The 24,044-nt window shown below is 47.7% G+C and overlaps 1 protein-coding gene across 3 annotated transcripts in view; it reads right to left on the bottom strand.

The window, feature by feature from the left end:
- The window catches only part of SLIT3 (slit guidance ligand 3), a 781,214-nt gene that overhangs the window by 61,001 nt on the left and 696,169 nt on the right, over window positions 1-24,044 (bottom strand). For all 3 annotated transcript variants that reach the window (XM_055554942.1, XM_055554941.1, XM_055554944.1), the window contains 3 exons: window positions 6,609-6,677; window positions 4,667-4,738; window positions 3,793-3,864 (listed from right to left, as the gene is read on the bottom strand). In XM_055554942.1, coding sequence (XP_055410917.1) covers window positions 3,793-3,864; window positions 4,667-4,738; window positions 6,609-6,677 — 213 coding nt within the window. The remainder of the gene's footprint in view (window positions 1-3,792; window positions 3,865-4,666; window positions 4,739-6,608; window positions 6,678-24,044) is intronic.

Consider the following 24,044-nt stretch of genomic DNA (forward strand, 5'->3'; position numbering starts at 1 on the left):
TCACCTTTTGGCTCTCCAGGACTGTCTGATATTCAATATCTGGTCACCAGCCAGGGACTTCCCTGGTGGTCCAGTGGTTAAGACTGCACACTTCTACTGCAGGGGGCAAAGGGAACTAAGATCCCACATGTCACATGGCCAAAAACTAGGAATATGGTTGTCTGGGAAGGGAGTGAGTTCTTGGTCTCCGAGGGTAAACAAGCAGAGGGCAAATGGGGCCCTTCACAGAGATGTTGCAGGGAGGGTCCATACTGACAGTGAAGAACAGCCCTGGGTGCATACGCAGCAAGCACAGGGACTTACTTCAGGGACTAGGAGCTAAAAATACAGAGGATGATGAATGACAATAGCCCGCTTGCTCCCTCACAAGCCCACACCAACACAGTCCTCCTGGTGCTGATTCCAGGTGGCCCTCCTGCGACTGGGGATGACAGCTGGGACCACACGCACGCAACGCGTGTGGCTCGGCGTGGGGCAAAGATCAGGGAACAGGCAGATCCCCCAAGGTCTAGAATGTCTGGGGGGAAGCTCGCTTCCAGCTATTTTTAGATTAGGAGTCAGGTAGGAAAAACATATTTTCACACAATATTTTGTACTCCAAAGCTCCTTGACCAATGTACTATCTGAAATATATTCATATCCACCTGCCAACACACACACAAACTCTGTCTCTCACCTCGCCTCTCTCTCTCTCCCCGTCTCTCATAAATGTCAGGTCTTTCTTCCTGCTTTCCAGAACACTTTTTGGCCTTTTTATACAACTAGACCTTGCTGCTCATCCTCCTTATTCATCCCAAACTGCCAGTATCCCTGGGTCTCGGATCATTTCTGAAATTTTAATCAAATTAATGAAATCCTTTAGATATGAAAAAGGAATATACAAATGTCCACAAACAGCTACTGATACTATAATTACTTATTTTAAAAACCCTATCTGGGACTTCCCTGGTGGCACAGTAGATAAGAATCTATCTGCCAATGCAAGGGACACAGATTTGATACCTGGTCTGGGAAGACTCCACGTGCCTTGGAGCAACTAAGCCTGTGCACCACAGCTTCTGAGCCCGCACTCTAGAGTCTGTGAGCCGCAACTGCTGAGCCCATGTGCTGCAGCTACTGGAGCCTGTGCACCCTAGAGCCCGGAAATGACTCGATGTTACCAAGTTAGCCTTCGATGGTTCTCTTCATTCACCCATGCTCTGGTATAGTCCTTTGTGGTTATCAACATTTATCAGTTATAATTGTAACATATACACAAATTAGGCTTATTTTTTCACATAATACTGTGTAGTAAACAGGCTCCCACTCTGCTCCCTAGTTTTCCTCTTTACCTCTTTTAATAATTGTACTTCATCGACCGGTTGCACCATGCTTTCCTTATATATTCCCACTATGGCCCTTCTGAGTAATATTTAAAATTTAGGTTAAAAATAACAGTGCAACTAAGATCTTCAGGCAGAGAACCTTTCCCTCTTTTTGGATTATTTTTTTGTAAAAAAATCCTAGGTGCCCAATTACTGTAAGAAAGGATACAAATATTGTAAAAGAAATGTAGCCCATAAACATTTTAATTTTTCCTGCTTTGGCCCTTATGCAGAGAATGGTTGCTCCCCACTGAGGTAGACAGTTTGAGTGAGAGCCTCTAAGATCCCCTTTTCTGTACGAGAGCCCATCATTCTAAAATGATGCTGCGAAAAGCCTACGCGTTCTGAATTCAAGAGACAAGCATAAGTGTGTTGGACGTGTCTGTGGACTCCTGGTGAGCTAACGACAGCTCTGGTCCTGGAATGACACCAACGAGGTGCTGAGGAAGCAGGAAATCCCGGGCAGGGGGTGCTGTGCACCCCACCACGCTGGTCGACAGACAGATGGACAGGCAAGCCTCTTTCTCCCTTCCACACGTTGAGCTGCCCCAACCAGAATGGCTCTAATTATGAACACATGTACACAGACCCCACTGAGATGGTGGGTTCCACCCCTGGCAGCCCATCTATGCCCAGAACTAGAAGACTGGTGGGGGGGGGGTCAATAAGCTGGGATTGAGGGGTGGTGGGGGAGTAGGTCCAGCCGTAGCCCCAGCCAGTGAGACAAGCCCCACTGTATTCAAGTCGAAACAGGGAAATGGTTTTGCTGATGTTTGTATTCTCCAGCTCCCCTGAGAAGCTGGATAATAAATAAGTGACAATAACAGATTGCACATTGTCAGCGCAGGTACTTTTTTGCCCCTAGAGAATTGATCTTTAATAACAGCACAGATGACATGTGGTGGGACTTGTCGCTGACACGGGTGTTTTGTGGGCCTCAATAAATCGCATCAGCTTGGAGGCTCATGAACGGACCCACTTGTTGGGTGCTGTCTGCTGACCATCACTGGGTCCTGGGAAGGATCCTGGGGCTCTGAATCAGAAGGCTTGATTCTGTAACCTCCTGACCGCTGAATTTTGGTCCAGTGATGTTACCAATCTGGGCCTCAGTTTTCCTGTCTTTAAAATGGGTATAATTCCCTCACTCTCACAACATTGTTTGCAGAAGATTCCGTGAGGCAATGACCACAAAAAGCCCTGTAAAATATGGCTCTGACTATTATAGTTAATAGTCCAAAAGGGTAAGAAGTTGATAGGTTTAGGAGCAGAGTGTTTGGCATCTCTCTTCTCACAGGAATATCATTCAAAGGATCCTCCCTTGCCAAGAAAACAGTTGCAATATGGCAAAGCACAAAAATCAGGCAACAAAGGGCCAGGGTGAGGGGTGGCAGTGAAGTGCCACTCCTGCTGTTGCAAGTGTTGATGTGAAAACAGCCATAACAAATGCATATAAAGTGTTTCTCATGGACGGAGCTGTGCTGGGTGCCTTACACACAGTATCTCATTTAATCCTCATAAGACTGTGAGGCAATTGCCCTCATTATCTGATTTCACGGATGAGAAGACACACATCTGGGGAGGGGCAGAGCATGCCTGGAAAGCAAGGGACCCTACGGCCATCTCGCCTTTGCTCAGAGGTCACCTGCCTCAGCTGGCTGTCCCCTACCCGTGCGTAGCCCGGCCAGGCTACGGAGCTAAGTGGGGGGAGAGGGGGCATTGGTGAGGAGGCTGCTGACTGCAAAGCTCGGTTCAAAGGGGCGAGACTGCTCAGCCCTGCAGGAACGCAGAGGGGAAGCTGGGAGGGCCAGGTCTCTCCATTTTCCAAGAGCGTATATAGAAGTCAGAATTGATAGGAAAAAACTTCATGATATTTCAATGTTAACAACTGATTAAAACTTTGAAGAACTCTGTGAGTCGACTCCATTCCAAACAGACAGCTGTGTGTGCACGGGCCCTGGCCACTGGCTCCCAGCTTGGGCTCTCTGAGGCAGGAGCTCAGTTTCCTTGCGGAGGTTTGCATTGTTAACATGGCCCTTCTGAAGCCAAGGGGACTGACTGAAATAATGACCATCAGAAGAGAGGCCAAGTGCTGGCTACTGGGCTCTGCTGGGATGCAGAGTATAATCACATGTAACTACAGATCCTAATCCTCGCAAGGGAGGTGCTATGGATCCTGTTTTGCACATAAAGAAGTAGGAACTCAAGAGGGGTTAGTGATGTGCGCCAGGTTGCTCAAGAGGAAGTGGGCTGGAACCAGGAATGACTGACTCCTAAGCATGAGCTCCCTCTGCCCCATGGAGCAAATTACAAGTGTTGGGTGGGGAGGGACGTGGGCTTTGAGTAAAGGCAAGCAGGGAATAGGAGTGCTCAATCCTGTCTGCCGTTACCAGCAAAGTATAAGTCAAAGGCAGCTCACTGGGGTACTCACAGCACTCGGAGGGACCGCAGCCCGTTGAAGGAGTGGACGGGGATGCACCGAAGCCGGTTGTAGCTCAGGATCCTGTGGAAAAGGACACACAGGCTCTGTTGGCCCCTCCTAGTCTCAGCTATTGGCGCGCATGAGTCCACACTGTGCACCAGCCAAAGCAAACGGTTTCTTTACCTTCTCCAATTTAATAAACTGGCAGAAAGCACCCTAAGGATAAAGGGAAGAGAAACATCCCCTGCCACTCCAGGAAGCTCATGGTTTCATCTCCCCATTTCCTCAGAGGCTCCTTTGCAGGCTGGCTCCCTGGCCAACTTTGCTGTCATCTCCCTCTATTGTCGAATGGTGAGTGCCCACAGTGCACAGAGCTAATGGGCAATAAATGGGTCTGAAAGTGAAGTTGCTCAGTTGCGTCTGACTCTTTGCGACCCCGTGGACTGTAGCCTACCGGGCTCCTCCATCCATGATGGCATTTTCCAGGCAAGAATACTGGAGTGGGTTGCCATTGCCTTCTCCAGGAGATCTTCCCGACCCAGGGATTGAACCCAGGTCTCCCACATTGTAGGCAGACGCTTTACTGTCTGAGCCATGAGGGAAGTCCAAATGGGTCTGAGCAAAATATAATTGAGTAGGGAAAGTTCACAAATCACAGAAGGTATTCCAGACATGGACTTCAGAAGCAATTAGGTGCCAACCCCTTTCTACCTGCCCACAGTTATGACCTGTGTTGCTTCCCTTCTAATGATGAAGGTCTGCCCTGTGCTGGGTCAGCCACCATCCTGAGGGTCACTGGAGCAGGGCACGTAAGCCTGAGGGACAGGGGAAGGACACACTTTGTGCCAAGCCCATGTTAAACACAGTAGCTCTCTGTACTCACAGGGTGGAGAGGTGAGACATGTTGCTGAAGGTGTAGTTGGTCAGCATGCCAATGCTGTTGTTGCTCAGGTCACTAGGAAAAGAAAACAGAAGGGTCACATTGTACTGTTAGTTGCATGTGAAGGGGTCTTCATACTTCCACACATGCACATGTGCCTCCCAAGCATCCATCCATTCATTCATTCACCCACTCACCCATCTCTCCATCCACCCACCTGTCCATATGTCCATCCACCCATCTTCCCATCTCATCCCATGTTTATCCACCCATCCATCCACCTACCTTTCCATCTGTCTATCCACTTATCTTCCAATCCATCCATGTATCCAGCCATCCATCCATTCCCCCATCTTCCTATATGTCCATCAGTCCATCAGCTCATCCATCCATGTGTCCATCTGCCCATTCATCCACCCATCTGCCCAACTGTCTGTCCACCCATCTGCTCATTCATCGAGCTGTCCATCAGTCCAACCTTCTGTCTGCCTATCCATCCATCTACCCAACCCATCCACCCACCCATCTATGCATCCTCCCATCTGTCCATCAGCCCATTCGTCTGTCCATCTACCTGTCCACTTCCCTGCCCATCCATCCATCTATCCACCCATCCATCTATTCACCTCATTAGTACAAATGTTCATTTTTAATTGTAGATTTATTCAATCAGTCATTCAAGAAACTGCCATTTATTCATTCATCCATTTATACAGCTGTCTACTGATCAAATTTATTCTACCAGCAAAACATAATACACAAGATAACAATTTCTTCTTGTTCTAGAGCTTTTTATTCCCCTTGATCAATTCTTGCTTTCACAGTCCCTCCACCTTCCCTCTCTCCCAGCATTCATTTTTTCCCATCTTATCACATTCTTTCTTAGAGGGAATGAGGTTGGTGGAGTATAATCCTCTGCCAACTGCAAGCTCCAGCTTCTCACCAGGGATACATATCCAGAGCAGCAGTTTTCAGCATCAGCTGTACATTAGCATCACCTGGGGGGCTTTGTGTCCTCTAAGACCTGAGTTTCATGGCCAGATATTCTGATTTAATTAGTCCAGGGTGGGCTTGAGCATCAGTATTTAAAACAAAACCTAAAGTACTATAATCAGCTGAAGTCCAGGGCCATTGCTCCAGGGCTCCCTGCCCCCTTAGCACATGGGGCATCTTTCAACTACCACTTGCCCAAGGATCCCGCTTGCCCTCTTGGCAAGGCAGTGAGGCTGTTGAGAGACAAAGCTCATGGACCAGTCAGCTTCCTGAGCCCCACTCACGCCTAGCAGCCCTGCTCCTCACTCAGGGGTTTTCCTGGGTTTTGGCAGACTTGGAGACAGTGGCAACCCCCACCTGAAGGAGTCTCAATTTGAACTATCTCCCTGGGTCGGGAAGATGCCCTGGAGAAGGAAATGGCAACCCACTCCAGTATTCTTGCCTGGAAAATCCCATGGACAGAGGAGCCTGAAGGGCTACAGTCCATGAAGTCGCAAAAGAGATAGACATGATTTAGTGACTATACAACAAACACCTGAGAACATTTACTGAGTAACTAAAGAAGTAGGAAGAAGAAAAGGCAAATTTATGCTTTTGGCCATCCTGAATGCAGCCACTGTTTGCAAGAAACTGAAGACTAAGAGATCTCAGGAATTTAACTGGGAGCCCGGAAGGTCAGAGGCTCCGAAGGCAAGGAGGGAGGTGATGCAGGTGGCTACCGAGGCTGGGCTCTGGGTGCTTCTGTGCGCAGTCCTCACTGGGTGAGGCCCGGCCTCTCTGGTTGGCCTGTTCTTCCTAGCTGTCTCCTGCTGCTCCACCCAGGGGGAGAAGGGCAGGAACGCCCCAACGGCTGCAGTGCCATCCTCCCCTTCCTCCGCACCCATTTCTTAAGCTCCCATAGGAGAGAAAACTAAACATCCCACTGATGTCCCACTGATGCTGGGCTCCTTACATGAGTGTCAGATGTCGGAAGCTGGATAGCTCCTTGGGCACGGCCGTTAAGTGGTTTCCTTCCAGGTACCTGAAAGAGAGGTGCAGAGTCATGCTGGGCAAAGAGATGCCTGCTGTGATTTCCCAGGCTGCACTGGGTCTCTGTTTTGCTCTCTCATAGTTATATCCCACCCACTTCAAAGCACAAACTACATTTGTCATCTAATATTTATTTGCGTGATTGTTCAACTAAGGATGCTTTTCCACTGGGCTGCTAACCTCCATGATGGCAGGGCTCTTGTCTAGATCTCTTCAAGAAAATTAGAGGTAACAAGGGAACATTTCATGCAAAGAAGGGCACAATAAAGGACAGAAATGGTATGGACCTAACAGAAGCAGAAGATATTAAGAAGAGGTGGCAAGAATACAACAGAAGAACTGTACAAAAAAAGATCTTCACGACCCAGATAACCATGATGGTGTGATCACCAAGCTAGAGCCAGACATTTTGGAATGCAAAGTCAAGTGGGCCTTAGGAAGCATCACTATGAACAAAGCTAGTGGATGTGATGGAATTCCAGTTGAGCTACTTCAAATCCTGAAAGATGATGGTGTGAAAGTGCTGCACTCAATATGCCAGAAAATTTGGAAAACTCAGCAGTGGCCACAGGACTGGAAAAGGTCTGTTTTCATTCCAATCCCAAAGAAAGGCAATGCCAAACAATGCTCAAACTATCACACAATTGCACTCATCTCACACGCTAGTAAAGTAATGCTCAAAATTCTCCAAGCCAGGCTTCAACAGTATGTGAACCGTGAACTTCAAGCTGGATTTAGAAAAGGCAGACGAACCAGAGATCAAATTGCCAATATCCGCTGGATCATTGAAAAAGCAACAGAGTTCCAGAAAAATATCTATTTCTGCTTTATTGACTATGCCAAAGCATTTGATTGTATGGACCACAACAAACTCTGGAAAACTCTTAAAGAGATGGGAATACCAGACCACCTGATCTGCCTCTTGAGAAATCTGTATGCAGGTCAGAAAGCAACAGTTAGAACTAGACATGGAACAACAGACTGGTTCTAAATAGGAAAAGGAGTACATCAAGGCTGCATATTGTCACCCTGCTTATTTAACTTATATGCAGAGTACATCATGAGAAATGCTGGGCTGGATGAAGCACAAGCTGGAATCAAGATTTCCAGGAGCAATATCAGTAATCTCAGATATGCAGATGACACCACCCCTATGGCAGAAAGAGAAGAATAACTAAAGAGCCTCTTGATGAAAGTGAAAGTGGAGAGTGAAAAAGTTGGCTTAAAACTCAACATTCAGAAATCTAGGATCATGGCATCTGGTCCCATCACTTCATGGCAAATAGATGGGAAAACAGTGAAAACAGTTGCTGACTTTATTTTCTTGGGCTCCAAAATCACTGCAGATGGTGACTGCAGCCATGAAATTAAAAGACGCTTACTCCTTGGAAGAAAAGTTATGACCAACCTAGACAGCATATTAAAAAGCAGAGACATTAATTTGTCAACAAAGGTCTGTCTAGACAAAGCTATGGTTTTTCCAGTTGTCATGTGTGGACGTGAGAGTTGGACCAAAAGAAAGCTGAGCACCGAAGAATTGATGCTTTTGAACTGTGGTGTTGGAGAAGACTCTTGAGAGTCCCTTGGACTGCAAGGAGATCCAACCAGTCCATTCTGAAGGAGATCAGTCCTGAATATTCATTGGAAGGACTGATGCTGAAGCTGAAACTCCAGTACTTTGGCCACCTGACGCGAAGAGTTGACTCATTGGAAAAGACCCTGATGCTGGGAAAGATTGAGGGCAGGAGAAGAAGGGGATGACAGAGGATGAGATGGTTGGATGGCATCACCGACTCAATGGACATGAGTTTGAGTGGACTCCGGGAGTTGGCGATGGACAGGGAGGCCTGGTATGCTGCGGTTCATGGGGTTGCAAAGAGTCGGACACAACTGAGCAACTGAACTGGACTGGACTGGAGGCCCCAGACAGTATACAGAGTGGCACACAGTAGGTGTTCAAGAAATCATTTGTTGAATAAAGCATGCACATTGTACCTGGCCCTCACAATATCCTTACGTGGCAGGGATTCACAGATTCTGACAGAAGTTCAGAGAGGTTAAAACACTTGCCCAAGGTCACAACGTGAGCAATGGCTGAGCTAAGACTTGAACCCAGGCCTCTCTGACTCCAGTCTTTCCCACAGTTCCCTCTGGCCTCTCCTTAGCTACTGGAGGGTGTGGAGAGCTGAGTCAGGATTCACCTTCAGAACCCTAATTCCATGTTGAGCATCTCTGATATGCATCTCAAAACTGAGGGAACAGGCATGTACCTGAAACCCTGGGCATGGTCCGCAGCAGGATGACCACACAGGAAGGGCCAGGGTTCAGAATGAGGGCGCATCAGCAGGAGACTCCTCCTGGACAGACAGAGGCTGAGCCTAGACCTGCCTGGACTTTGGGGTCTGTACCGCCCTGCTCATCAGACACATGAGTGTGGCTGAAGACAGAGAAGGCAGTCTTGTTTGAGGATGAATCACAAAGGGCCCACGTCCCCTCTCACTACCCGTGACAGGAGACATGGGCCAATTCATTCATTCCCACCCTTGCTGCAAATCCTTTTCCTTGAGATTCCTGCTGCTTTAAGTACAAAATAGCAAAATTTTTCAGGTGGTTTTTAATGCCTGCTCTGATCTCTTTGCAGCCAAATATAGAGAAGCTCTATACAGTCAACAAAAACAAGACCGGGAGCTGACTGTGGCTCAGATCATGAACTCCTTATTGCCAAATTCAGACTTAAATTGAAGAAAGTAGGGAAAATCACTAGACCATTCAGGTATGACCTAAATCAAATCCCTTATGATTATACAGCAGAAGTGAGAAATAGATTTAAGGGCCTAGATCTGATAGATAGAGTGCCTGATGAACTATGGAATGAGTTTCGTGACACTGTACAGGAGACAGGGATCAAGACCATCCCCATGGAAAAGAAATGCAAAAAAGCAAAATGGCTTTACAAATAGCTGTGGGGAGGCCTTACAAATAGCTGTGAAAAGAAGAGAAGTGAAAAGTGAAGGAGAAAAGGAAAGATATAAGCATCTGAATGCAGAGTTCCAAAGAATAGCAAGAAGAGATAAGAAAGCCTTCCTCAGCGATCAATGCAAAGAAATAGAGGAAAACAATAGAATGGGAAAGACTAGCGATCTCTTTAAGAAAATCAGAGATACCAAAGGAACATTTCATGCAAAGATGGGCTCGATAAAGGACAGAAATGGTATGGACCTAACAGAAGCAGAAGATATTAAGAAGAGATGGCAAGAATACACAGAAGAACTGTACAAAAAAGATCTTCATGACCCAGATAATCATGATGGTGTGATCACTCACCTAGCGCCAGACATCCTGGAATGTGAAGTCAAGTGGGCCTTAGAAAGCATCACTAGGAACAAAGCTAGTGGAGGTGATGGAATTCCAGTTGAGCTATTCCAAATCCTGAAAGACAGTGCTGTGAAAGTGCTGCCCTCAATATGCCAGCAAATTTGGAAAACTCAGCAGTGGCCACAGGACTGGAAAAGGTCAGTTTTCATTCCAATCCCAAAGAAAGGCAATGCAAAAGAATGTCAAACTACTGCACAGTTATACTCATCTCACACGCTAGTAAAGTAATGCTCAAAATTCTCCAAGCCAGGCTTCAGCAATACGTGAACCGTGAAATTCCAGATGTTCAAGCTGGTTTTAGAGAAGGCAGAGGAATCAGAGATCAAATTGCCAACATCCGCTGAATCATAGAAAAAGCAAGAGAGTTCCAGAAAAACATTTATTTCTGCTTTATTGACTAGCCAAAGCCTTTGACTGTGTGGATCACAATAAACTGTGGAAAATTCTTCAAGAGATGGGAATACCAGACCACCTGACCTGCCTCTTGAGATATTTGTATGCAGGTCAGGAAGCAACAGTTAGAACTGGACATGGAACAACAGACTGGTTCCAAATAGGAAAAGGAGTATGTCAAGGTTGTATATTGTCACCCTGCTTATTAACTTCTATGCAGAGTACATCATGAGAAACGCTGGGCTGGAAGAAGCACAAGCTGGAATCAAGATTGCTGGGAGAAATATCAATAACCTCAGATATGCAGATGACACCACCCTTATGGCAGAAAGTGAAGAGGAACTCAAAAGCCTCTTGATGAAAGTGAAAGAGGAGAGTGAAAAAGTTGGCTTAAAATTCAACATTAGGAAAACGAAGATCATGGCATCCGGTCCCATCACTTCATGGGAAATAGATGGGGAAACAGTGGAAACAGTGTCAGACTTTATTTTTGGGGGCTCCAAAATCACTGCAGATGGTGACTGTAGCCATGAAATTAAAAGACGCTTACTCCTTGGAAGGAAAGTTATGACCAACCTAGATAGCATGTTCAAAAGCAGAGACATTACTTTGCCAACAAAGGACCATCTAGTCAAGGCTGTGGTTTTTCCAGTGGTCATGTATGGATGTGAGAGTTGGACTGTAAAGAAACCGGAGCACCGAAGATTTGATGCTTTTGAACTGTGGTGTTGGAGAAGACTGTTGACAGTCCCTTGGACTGCAAGGAGATACAATCAGTCCATTTAAAGGAGATCAGTCCTGGGTGTTCTTTGGAAGATCAGATCAGTCGCTCAGTCGTGTCCAACTCTTTGCGACCCCATGAATCGCAGCACGCCAGGCCTCCCTGTCCATCACCAACTCCCGGAGTTCACTCAGACTCACGTCCATATAGTCAGTGATGCCATCCAGCCACCTCATCCTCTGTCATCCCCTTCTCCTCCTGCCCCCAATCCCTCCCAGCATCAGAGTCTTTTCCAATGAGTCAATTCTTTGCATGAGGTGGCCAAAGTACTGGAGTTTCAGCTTCAGCATCATTCCTTCCAAAGAAATCCCAGGGCTTATCTCCTTCAGAATGGACTGGTTGGATCTCCTTGCAGTCCAAGGGACTCTCAAGAGTCTTCTCCAACACCACAGTTCAAAAGCATCAATTCTTCGGCACTCAGCTTTCTTCACAGTCCAACTCTCACATCCATACATGACCACTGGAAAAACCACAGCCTTGACTAGATGGTCCTTTGTTGGCAAAGTAATGTCTCTGCTTTTGAACATGCTATCTAGGTTGGTCATAACTTTCCTTCCAAGGAGTAAGCGTCTTTTAATTTCATGGCTGCAGTCACCATCTGCAGTGATTTTGGAGCCCCCAAAAATAAAGTCTGACACTGTTTCCACTGTTTCCCTATCTATTTCCCATGAAGTGATGGGACCGGATGCCATGATCTTCGTTTTCTGAATGTTGAGCTTTAAGCCAACTTTTTCACTCTCCTCTTTCACTTTCATCAAGAGGCTTTTGAGTTCCTCTTCACTTTCTGCCATAAGGGTGGAGTCATCTGCATATCTGAGGTTATTGATATTTCTCCCGGCAATCTTGATTCCAGCTTGTGCTTCTTCCAGCCCAGTGTTTCTCATAATGTACTCTGCATATAAGTTAAATAAACAGGGTGACAATATACAGCCTTGATGAACTCCTTTTCCTATTTGGAACTAGTCGGTTATTCCATGTCCAGTTCTAACTGTTGCTTCCTGACCTGCATACAAATTTCTCAAGAGGCAGATCAGGTGGTCTGGTATTCCCATCTCTTGAAGAATTTTCCACAGTTTATTGTGATCCACACAGTCAAAGGCTTTGGCTAGTCAATAAAGCAGAAATAAATGTTTTTCTGGAACTCTCTTGCTTTTTCTATGATTCAGCGGATGTTGGCAATTTGATCTCTGGTTCCTCTGCCTTTTCTAAAACCAGCTTGAACATCAGGAAGTTCATGGTTCACATATTGCTGAAGAAGCCTGGCTTGGAGAATTTTGAGCATTACTTTACTAGCGTGTGAGATGAGTGTAACTGTGCAGTAGTGTGAACATTCTTTTGCATTGCCTTTCTTTGGGATTGGAATGAAAACTGACCTTTTCCAGTCCTGTGGCCACTGCTGAGTTTTCCAAATTTGCTGGCATATTGAGTACAGCACTTTCACAGCACTGTCTTTCAGGATTTGGAATAGCTCAACTGGAATTCCATCACCTCCACTAGCTTTGTTCCTCATGATGCTTTCTAAGGCCCACTTGACTTCACATTCCAGGATGTCTGGCGCTAGGTGAGTGATCACACCATCGTGATTATCTGGGTCGTGAAGATCTTTTTTGTACAGTTCTTCTGTGTATTCTTGCCATCTCTTCTTAATATCTTCTGCTTCTGTTAGGTCCATACCATTTCTGTCCTATATCGAGCCCATCTTTGCATGAAATGTTCCTTTGGTATCTCTGATTTTCTTAAAGAGATCGCTAGTCTTTCCCATTCTATTGTTTTCCTCTATTTCTTTGCATTGATCGCTGAAGAAGGCTTTCTTATCTCTTCTTAGGAAGGACTGATGCTAAAGCTGAAACTGTAGTACTTTGGCCACCTCATGCGAAGAGTTGACTCATTGGAAAAGACTGTGATGCTGGGAGGGATTGGGCGCAGGAGAAGGGGATGACAGAGGATGAAATGGCTGGATGGCATCACCGACTCAATGGACATGAGTTTGAGTGAAGTCCAGGAGTTGGTGATGGACAGGGAGGCCTGGCATGCTGTGATTCATGGGGTTGCAGAGAGTCGGACACGACTGAGCGACTGAACTGAACTGACTGAACTGATCTCCTGGGTGAGTTTCCCTTGATATAAAGCTCTCAGAGTTTTTTCTTCTCTCATTAATACCTCTAGCTGCTGCTGTTCACTGATGCTCTGCCTGCCTCGGGCTCCATGAAGGCAAACATTGTGTCTATCTTTTTCTAGACCAGGACTTCTCAGCCTGCAGTGTACACATAAATCACGTGGAATCTTCCTAAAAGGCAGATTCTGATCTAGTAAGTCTGCCATTAGGTTGGAGAGTCTGTGTTTCTGATAGGCTCCTGGGAGATGGCAGAGCTCCTGGTCTACAGACCACATCTTTAGTAATGAGGTGCTAGCATGCTGCCAGGCTTCCAGTAGACCCATCACAAAATGAGTGAATGGGACAAAATGGGTAAAATAGGTATGGGTAAGTTTGTCAATGCTTCCCAGGCGGCTCAGTGGGTAAAGAATCCACCTGCAATGCTGGAGATGCAGGGGATGCAGGATTGATCCCTGGGTCAGGAAGATCCCCTGCAGGGAAGGCATGGCAACCCACTCCAGTATTCTTGCCTGGAGAATCCCATGGACAGAAGAGCCTCATGGGCTATGGTCCATGGGGTCACAAATAGTTGGACACAACTGAGCAAGCAGCATGCACATGCCAGTTTGTCAATGACCAAACGGGGCTTAGCTTTAAGGACAAGTTGAAATGGGTAGTACCATAATTTAAGGCCAAGTGACTTTATCCCCCTGACTTGCCCCAAGGGATCCTCAAGGCACAGAACACTAGGGAGGGCCCCCCGTGGTCTCTGGTCGCCGCGGCATGTTGGGTTAATGTCCCTTTGATCCTCAGTTTCTGCTGTGTACTTATTCTGTGCTGAGAACTCCACTAGATGCTGGGGAGATACTAACATGAACCAGACCCCATTTCTGCCTCTGGAAGCTTGACCATCTACTTAAAATTCAGCCCCTCCACACACACACGTGTGCACATGCACACACACATTTAGATTGCGCCCTCAGGCAGAGGAGCTAAGACAAACGTATTCACTGATGTCGTTATTTATTCAGGCAGAAATATTTACTGGAAAACTGAAATGTACCAGGTACTGTATATACTGGGGAATAAGGCTGAGATGGTGCCTATTTTCTGGCATTTAAAAATTTAACATGTGTATGGGGTCATGGGAGAGGTGAAGGGGTTGAAGGAGAGAGAGAAAGACACACACACACAAAGTAACGAAGATTACAAGCTGCAATGTGTGCTCTGAAGGAAAGGAACAAGATGCTACAGTAGAGAATGCCGCCGGCTTACTGCAGAAAGATGCAGCCAAGGATGCGGTGCCCACAGGAGCGTGAAGCCTGGGGAGGGCCCTGAAGCTGAAGGGAAGAAGGTGGGGGAGGACAGTCTGCGGTGGGGCAGATCACAAGGCAGTCAGTTCATCCACCTGTCAGAACAGCCGCTACCAAACAGGCCAGGGACTTCCCTGGTGGCCCAGTGGTTAAGAATCCTTCTGCCAATGCAGGGGACGTGGGTTCAATCTCTGGTGCTGGAAGATTCCACATACCACAGGGCAACGAAGCCCATGTGCCACAACTGCTGAGTTGAAGCACTGCAACGACTGAGAGCGCTCTGCCTGTGCTCTGCAACAAGAGCAGCCACGGCAGTAAGTCTGTGCACCGCAGCCAGAGAACAGCCCCTGCGTGCCGCAACTAGAGAAAACCTATACGCGGCAACAGAGACCCGGAGCAGTCAGAAATTAATTAATTAAAAATTGTAAAGAAAAAAGTCAAGAAACACCAAGGGTCAGAAAGGATGTGGAGAACAGGGGTCACTCGTGTGTGCCCAGTTGCTCAGTTGTATCCAGCTCTTTGCCATCATGGACTGTAGCATGCCAGGTTTCTCTGTTCATGGGATTTTTCCACTCAAGAATACTGGAGTGAGTTGCCGTTTCCTTCTCAAATGGATCTTCCCGACCCAGGGATCAAACCTGAATCCCCTGCATTATTAGGCAGGAACTTTACCATTGAGCCAAATTAAAAATAGAACTACCATACGTTCAGCAACTCCACTTCTGAATAGTTATCGAAAGAAAAGAGAAACACTGATTTGAAAAGATATGGGCACCCCGATGGGCACAGATGCCTTCTTTACCACAGCGAAGACACGGAAGCAAACCAGGTGCCACTGACTGGTGATGGATGAAGAAGAGGGGGTGCGCATACACAAGGGACACTGCTGCTGCTGCTGCTAAGTTGCTTCAGTCAAGTCCGACTCTGTGCGACCCCATAGATGGCAGCCCACCAGGCTCCGCCGTCCCTGGGATTCTCCAGGCAAGAACACTGGGGTGGGTTGCCATTTCCTTCTCAAATGCGTGAAAGTGAAAAGTGAAAGTGAAGTCGCTCAGTTGTGTCCGACTCTTCGTGACCCCATGGACTGCAGTCTGCCAGGCTCCTCCTTCCATGGGATTTTCCAGGCAAGAGTACTGGAGTGGGGTGCCATCGCCTTCTCCGCAAGGGATACTACTCAACCATAAAAGGGTGAAATTCTGCCATCTGAGCAGCATGGATGGACCCAATAGATATTATGTAATTAAAAGAAGTCACACAGAGAAGGCCAAAAACTATGATTTCACTTAAATGTGGAATCTAAAAACCCAAACAAACAAAATAGAAACAGACTTAGAGATGCAGAGAATTGGTGGCTGCCAGAGGGGAGGGAAGCTAGATGAAGTAAGCGAAGGGGATTAGGGGACACACATTTCTGACTATAAATAAAAAGTCACGGGAAGGAGATGCACAGCATAAAGAACATAGTCAATAATATTGTATATGAGGATGGACTGTAAGTGGCCTTGCTGGGGTGATCATTTCATAATGTATAAAAATACTGAATCACTGTGGTATACACCTGAAACTAATAACAGTATTTTAATTATCACTTAATTAAAAAAAAAAAAAATCCAAGCCTGGGACTTCCCTGATGGTTCAGTGGTTAGTACTCCACATTTCCTTTGGGGAAGAATGGATACGTGGACATGTGTGACTGAGTCCCTTTGCTGTTCACCTGAAGCTATCACAGCATTGTTAATCGGCTCTACCCTAAAGCAAAATAAAAAGTTTATATAAAAAGAAACTCCAGACTCAGATCAAGCAGAGGGCTCAGGTTCGGTCCCTGGTCAGAGATCTAGATCCCACATGCCACAGTGAAGATACTGAGTGCTGCAACAAAGACCCAGCGCGGTCAAGAAACAAAACGTAAAACCACCCTCCACCCCAGACAGGAGCCCCGAGATGGCTAAAGAGAGATGCGTGAGAGTCCAGTCAATCTGAAAGGAAATCAGTCCTGAATAGTCTTTGGAAGGACTGATGCTGAAGCTGAAACTCCAATACTTTGGCCACCTGATGCAAAGAGCTGACTCATCTGAAAGGACCCTGATGCTGGGAAAGATTGAGGGCAGGAGGAGAAGGGGGCGACAGAGGATGAGATGGTTGGATAGCATCACCGACTCAATGGACATGGGTTTGGGTGGACTCTGGCAGCTGGTGATGGACAGGGAAGCCTGGCGTGCTGCAGTCCATGAGGTTGCAAAGAGTCGGACATGACTGAGCGACTGAACCGACTGACTGAAGACAGTTAAAATCCAAAGTGCAAGGAGAGACCATGATTGCAGACAGGTGCAGGGGCTGGTATTTGGGGAAACTTCCCGAATGCCTCTTCCCCAGCATCACCTGCAAGGCATTTACAGTCTGTGGACACTGACCCTGCCCCTCATCAGGTGATGGCAGCGGAGAGGCAGGCAGGTGAGATGAGGCTTCCAGCTTTCTCTGCTGGGCAGGGAGGCTGTGGGGTTGTGGGATTCTGGGGTCTGCTCACGCTGAAGGAGGGGAGACAGGCTGCACTGGGCTGCCGCCTGCTCACTTGCAGGCAGTGTTTTGTGGACAAGTGTGGCACAGAGGGAAGCTGGGAGGCAGGAGCTGGGTAAGTGAGCAAGGCTGCTGGAGGTGCTGGGCTAGAGGCCATGTCTGCTGGAGGGAGACTAATGAGCCCCCAGGTAGGGCGAGGCTGGGGGGAGTCTGGCCTCGCCTGGCAGTGATCTCCCACCCTCTTCTTCAGCTCATTCTCTCACTCTCCTCAGTTGTTTTGCTACAATTACTTAGCAAACTTGAGGCATCTAAGATGAAACCCAGATTAAGATACCCAAATACTCTAAGCCTCCTTGCTGGGGTCTTTACAGTAGGCCCTGGGGCTGACACACTGGAGGGTGGGCCTATGGCTTGGGTTTGCTGTGTGGCTCCAGGAAAATTACTTAACCTGTGTTATCTTGTCACAGGTAACACAGTGACAAGAAGACTAGCAAAACCAAAACAAATCTCACCAACATTTGCTGAGATGTGCACCACAGTGCTATGGGATAGAGACTCTGGTCTATTATCTCACTTGTCCTCTGAAGCTGGGCGTGTGAATGTGTGTCTTGCTGCGTACTTTTGTCCATTTTGTTGGTGAGAACACGAAGGCTCAGAGAGGTGAGCAGGAAGTGCAGAAACCAGGATCTGCTGGACTCTGGAGCCTGAGAAGTTGCGCTGTGCTACTTGACCTCTCCACTCTGTTCTCTTATTTTCAGTTTTGGCCACCTCAGCCCAACAGGCTATGCTCGGCCGGATAACATGTCAGCTCGGTCAGCGGCCCTGGTGGTGTCCGTACGCTGCACGAAGCGGGGTTTTGCCAATTTTGTTTCCTGCTATATCCCATAGTGTAGTGTTCAGCTCATGGCAGAGCCTCCAATATTTGTTGAATGAATGAATGTAGAGAAAGGCTGTCGATAGGACCATAGTCAAGGAATGCCCTGAGCCCAGCCCATTTCGGTGGGTAGGGCAGGCCACGCTCCATAAACACGCGCATCTGCCAAACAGCTGAAGAAACGCATGAACGACCACTGGGATCCGGGGGTGCCGACAGTATCCTCACCTGTCTGAGAGAGGTTCAGGACCCTGCAGGATGGGCAACATGACACAGATGATGCTGGGGCCCCTGGAGCCCACCACGCCTGGCCCCTGGGTTCCATCCTGGCTCTGGGCAGGACTGTGTTGATTGTTTCAGCCTCTCTCCCTGCTTAAAGTCCTCTGTCTCCCATAGCTTGTTGGAGAAGAGCTACCCAACTTAGCCAAATCCTGCAAGGCCTTCTATGGTCTGTCCTGTGTCAGTCAGGATTCTCCAGAGAAAGTGACCAATAGGGAATATGACCATATTATATGCACACATACACATACGTGGAGGGAGAGGGGGATGAGAGAAGTTATTTTAAGGAAGGTCAGGCAAGCAGACTTAAAGCAGGATTTTTATGCTATAATCTTGAGGCAGAATTCTCTCCTTTCCAGAAAACCTCAGTTTTCCTTTCTTAAGGCCTTCAGCTGATTTTATGAGGCCCACCTCCACATTAGAAAAATAAGAATGGCATTAAAACATGTATAATATCATATACGAAACGAATCACCAGTCCAGGTTCGATGCAGGATACAGGAAGCTTGGGGCTGGTGCACTGGGATGACCCAGAGGGATGGTACGGGGAGGGAGGTGGGAGGGGGGTTCAGGATGGGGAACACGTGTACACCCGTGGTGGATGCATGTTGATGTATGGAAAAACCAATACAATATTGTAAAGTAACAAAAAATAATAATAATAAAAAAATTAAAAAAAAATTAAAATAGCCTCCTTTACTTACAAAGTACACTGATTGTAGATGTTGATTGTATCTACAAACTGTCTTCATAGCACCATCTAGCTCATGTTTGCCCAAACAACTAGGCACCACAGCCCGGCCACATTAACACATGAAATTCACCCCTGTAGCTCCCGCCCGCCTCTCTGGTTCAGCTTACAGCAAACTCTCCTTTGACCTCTGGTTCGACCTCCGCTGACCTTACCCCTCCTGGAACACCCCCTGCTCTGTCTGGCGGGGCAGTCAGGTCTTTGCACCTGCTGGTCCTTCTTCTCCCCCCGTCTGGTGAATTCACACTGCCGCTAAGACCGCGGCTCAGGCCCTGCTTCCCCGACACCACCCCCACGCTGACTGGCACTGTCCCTTGGGTGACTGTGAAGATGGGGCAGAACGCAGTCTCTCGCACGCACTGCAGTGTCCCGCATGCTGGCAGGCAACAGTAGGCGCTCAGGACATGTCGTCTGTGTGATGAAGGCCCCAGAACTCCCAAGGCGTCACTGCAGTTGGCACTGTGGAGCTCAGTGGGAGCTGGGAGGGAGCTGTTTTAAGTACAGAATATCCCTGGTGATCTGGCACTGAGGCTCAGAAGATGCAGAATCAAAAGGTTTCCCCTAAGAAATGCAGATGCGGTTGTGTGGGAAAGCACTCTTTGTAGGAAGCCCTTCATGAACACTCTGAACTCCAAAGTTGCCTGTAGCCTGCAGCCTGGGCCCCAGAGGGACCCTTTAGAAGACTGCACTCTTGCCCTGCCAGCCTTAGAACTACCAGAGCATTGCCAGCGGGTCAACCTCTGCATTGATCTGCATTTAAATGCTCTGTTTCAGCCCCAGCACTAGTGAGAGCATACATCTGCCTCGCATGAAAATCCGCACGGAGCTCTGTCAAATGGATGGTTCCCCATCTCTACTCTGAGCTTTGTGGTGCTGATAAGGGCTCCTCGGAGAACTCTCGGACCTACTGAATGGTGGAGGATGAGGAGGGCGGCCACCTTCCAGGAACCCCAACTCCAGACCAGGAGTCCATAGGGGGCCTCTGAGTGAGCATAGGCAACTCAGGAGTCAGGAAGCTGAGGCTCATATCCTGGCTCCACTAGCTAATAGCTGTGTGACCCTGGACAATTTACTTACCCTCTCTGAGTTTGTGTCGCCTCATCTGTAAAATGGGGTTGATAACTATTTCACCTTGAACTGATTATGATGATTAGATGAGAGTTTTTGTGGAAAGCCTTGGAGCAGTGCCTGCCTCCAATACCTTTGAATTGTTCAGTACATTTTGTATATATAGAGAAAAAGATAGAACTGTTAGTTGCTCAGTTGTGTCCAACTCTTTGCAACCCCATAGACTGTAACCTGCCAGGCTCCTTTGTCCATGGAATTCTTCAGGCTAGAATACTGAGTGGGTAGCCATTTCCTCCTCCAGGGGATCCTGCTGACCCAGGGATTGAACCCAGGTCTCCTGCATTGCAAGCAGATTCTCTACCATCTGATTACATATGTATATACGTCACCTCTCCGAGCTTGCATTTCATCTGTTTACACATGCAGATACATTCATACACATACATACACACGTCTGTCTCCCCGTCCGACAATACATTTGATTACTGAAAGATAGATAATGATCCCCTGGCTGCCTATTCTCCAGAGTCTGCTTCCAGAGTAATATTTCTAAAACGAGAATCATATCATGTCACTTTCCTGTTTAAAAATTGCTCCTTGGCTCTCACGTTTCTCCTGGGATAAAGAGGCACCCCTCCACACAGTCTACAAGCACGCACACGGCCCTGCTCAAGTTTCCAGGACGCACCAACCCCTGAACCACTCTGTCTGCGGCATCCCTTGGTCTTCTCAGTTTCCTGACTTTAAGATCTTTCCTCCTTGGGGGTCTTCATGGAACACTTTCTTCCCACTCCTTCCTGTCCTTTGCTTTCCTGGGAAATGCTACCCCCATACCTGAAAGCCTGATTCCCTGGGGAGCTTCTGCACTGTTTCTCTGCCCACTGCTAAGTTTCTGACATCAGGGGTCTTATCCGTCGTGGAAGCTGCTGTGTTCCTAGCTTCTGCAATGGGATCTGGCATGAGAAACTCCACGACCACGTGACTGAGCAAAGGGGGCTTGCTCAGGCCTCCCTCAGTCCCCCTCTCAGATGGCCGTGCCTGCCTGCCGGCTGAGAAGCGTCTTCTCCTGCAGTCATCTGCTGAGGTCTCCTCCAGGCCAGGGTCTGTGCCAGGACTCCTGAGTGCCGCTGTGCCCACAGCCAGTCCGCTCTCCAAAGATGCAGTCAGCTCCCTCCAGCTGGCTGTAGGCAATTTCTGCCCTTCTTGCTGGGCCAAGTAAAGGCAAGGACGCAGTCAGAGCTGAGCAGCTGCTTTAGAAAGTGCTCAGAGGAACCTGCCCAGGACAGGGGGTCACAGAAAGCAGCAGCCTCTTCTTGGGCAGCAGCTGGCATTGCTAGCGCGGGTCCAGCTGTCAGGACAGACCCAGCTGGAATCATTGACAGGTCCCTACTGCCTCATAGCGGGAGTGCTGTGCCTGCCCTCTCCCTGTTTGAATGCAGGTAGCAGGTCCCCAGAAGACTGTGGCTATCTTCTGCAAATGCCCAATAAGCTGGGCCACTGGGCTGGGCACACAGGGACCTGTGCTTCTGCTATGCAGGAGTATAGTGGCTCAAGGATGGGCCTGTGGATCAGATAGACCTGGACTTGTGTTTATGTTCTGCTGCTTCTTGGCAGCATCATTTTACAAAATTATTCAGGGACTTCCCTAGCGGTCCAATGGCTAAGATGCTGTGCTCCTAATGCAGGGGGTCTGGGTTCCATCCCTGGTTGGGGAACTAGATCCCACGTGCTGCCACTAAGAGTCCACATGTGGCAATGAAGTTCCTGCGTCCTGCAACTAAGATTCAGCATAGCCAAATTAGAAAAACAGAAAAAGCAAGAAATTATTCAGCCCTGCTGTGTCTCAGTTACCTCATCCGCAAAATGGAAATAAGTCCTACATGCTGCCTTGTCGGACTATGGGGAGGATTAAACGAGATCACATCTGAAAAATCTGGCACAAGTAAAGCTCTATAAATGATAGCCCTGGTGGATTTCACACAGTCAGGGCATTTTTCCTTGCTTTCCTAATGGTTTCAGTGGGCAAAACTTCCTGGATTTCTCCCTGGTCCAAAGCACATCTGTCCACGCTACTCATCTGTGCTCACCACTTGGCTCCTCCTCCTCCTCCTCCTCCTTCTTCTTTTTTTTTGTTTTGGCCATACCATGCAGCACTTGGGATCTTAGTTCCCTGACCAGGGATTGAAACTGCGCCCCCTGCATTGGAAGGTGCATTCTTAGCCACTGGACCGCCATGCCATGGAAGTCCCTTTTCTCCTGGTTTTGTATGCATATCCATTACCTAATTAGGTTGGAGATGAGGAGAAAGTTTCATCTGAGCTACCCGCTGTACCCCAGACCCCCATCCTCTAACCCCTTGGAGTTGACCAGTACTGGGCTAGGTCCTTCAATCAATGCATTCTTGTCATCACCTCCTGCTGCATTCACTCCCACAGAGCTGTGTCTTAGCCTGTGCCCTCCTGGTCGAGCCCAGGCCCTTTTAAGTATCCTGTCAGTGTGTGTGCGCAAGTGCATGTGTGTGCGTGCGTGTGCTTCTGCACTGCTGTCCTGCTTCCCATGATCCCTCAGATCCCATCTCCCTATAGAAATCCTTTCTTTCCACAGTTGAGATGGGGGAGGTAGATCATCCCTCCCTTCCTCTCTCTGTGGGATGTCAGCGGTAGGACACCAAGAAAAAAATCAGGTCCTCCTACCAAAATTATTAACAACACTTCCTTGATACTGACCAGGAGTGGACCATGCAAAAACTCCCTCTACCAGCACTAGATTCCCATCCTCCTCTCTAGCCCTTAGGAAGATGTAGGCTTGCAAAGTTTGTTTCCAGAACCAAGAAGGCCTGATGTCAGTAGCATTCCCTTAAGTGGAAGCAAGCCGATTTTAGGTATAAGTTTTTTCAGACTGGTAAGTCTGAGTCTAAAAAGTCCATGGATGGAGTAACAAAAATTTCTGAAGCCAATGAGGCTCCACCTTTGCAGAGTATTTGAGTCAGTGACCTTGGCAGCTCAGATGTCCCACGCTTGTTTCTGCTCTGCTTGTTTGTTTTCAGCAGCACCGCATGGCTTGTGGGATTTTAGTTCTCAAATCAGGGATTGAACCTGGGCTCTGGCAGTGAAAGCACCAAGTCCTAACCACTGGCCTGCCGGGAAATTTCCCTGCTCTACTTTTAATAAGACTTCTCAGGCATGCTTTTAAATCAGGAACTCGATGCTGACTTCTAATGGGTGGCTGTCTGCATTCTTTGCCTGATAGTATGTAACAAGCTGAGTGGTTCTCAAAGTGTAGTCCCTAGACGCCTATGTGGATCCTGCTGCAGGGGTCTATGAGGCTAAAACAACTTTTGCAATAAGATTAAAACATTTTCCTTTTATGTTGTGTGAGTAAAAGTGTTGGCACATCAGGATGAACTAAGGCAGCAGCACCAAATGATATTAGTAGTCACTATTCTACACCTCCGGGAGTTGGTGATGGACAGGGAGGCCTGGCGTGCTGCGATTCATGGGGTCGCAAAGAGTTGGACATGACTGAACGACTGAACTGAACTGATTCTACACCTCCACGCCATTTGAAGGTTAAAAAACAAGGCAAGTTTCACTTAAGAACGCCCTTTTCAAAGCAGTAAAAAGTTAATAATTGAATTAAACCTTGACTCTTGAGCACACAACGTTTTAGTGTTCTTTGTGGCCAAATGGGAAGTGTGCCGAAGGCCTTTCTGTGTTGTAGGAAGGACATTAGTTGTCTTGAGGAAAAGCACCTGGGAAACTGAGTTACAAGCAGAACTGCTTTTTTTTTTTTTCTTTCATAAAACACCATTTTAACTTAAACGAATGACTAGCAAACAGATGATTCAGAGTTGGGTATTTAGTAGACAGTTTCTTGACAATGAAGAGAGTGAGCCTGGCACTTCAGGTAGAACAAC

The sequence above is a fragment of the Bubalus kerabau genome, chromosome 18, assembly GCF_029407905.1.
Source record: "Bubalus kerabau isolate K-KA32 ecotype Philippines breed swamp buffalo chromosome 18, PCC_UOA_SB_1v2, whole genome shotgun sequence".
Lineage (NCBI taxonomy): Eukaryota > Metazoa > Chordata > Mammalia > Artiodactyla > Bovidae > Bubalus > Bubalus kerabau.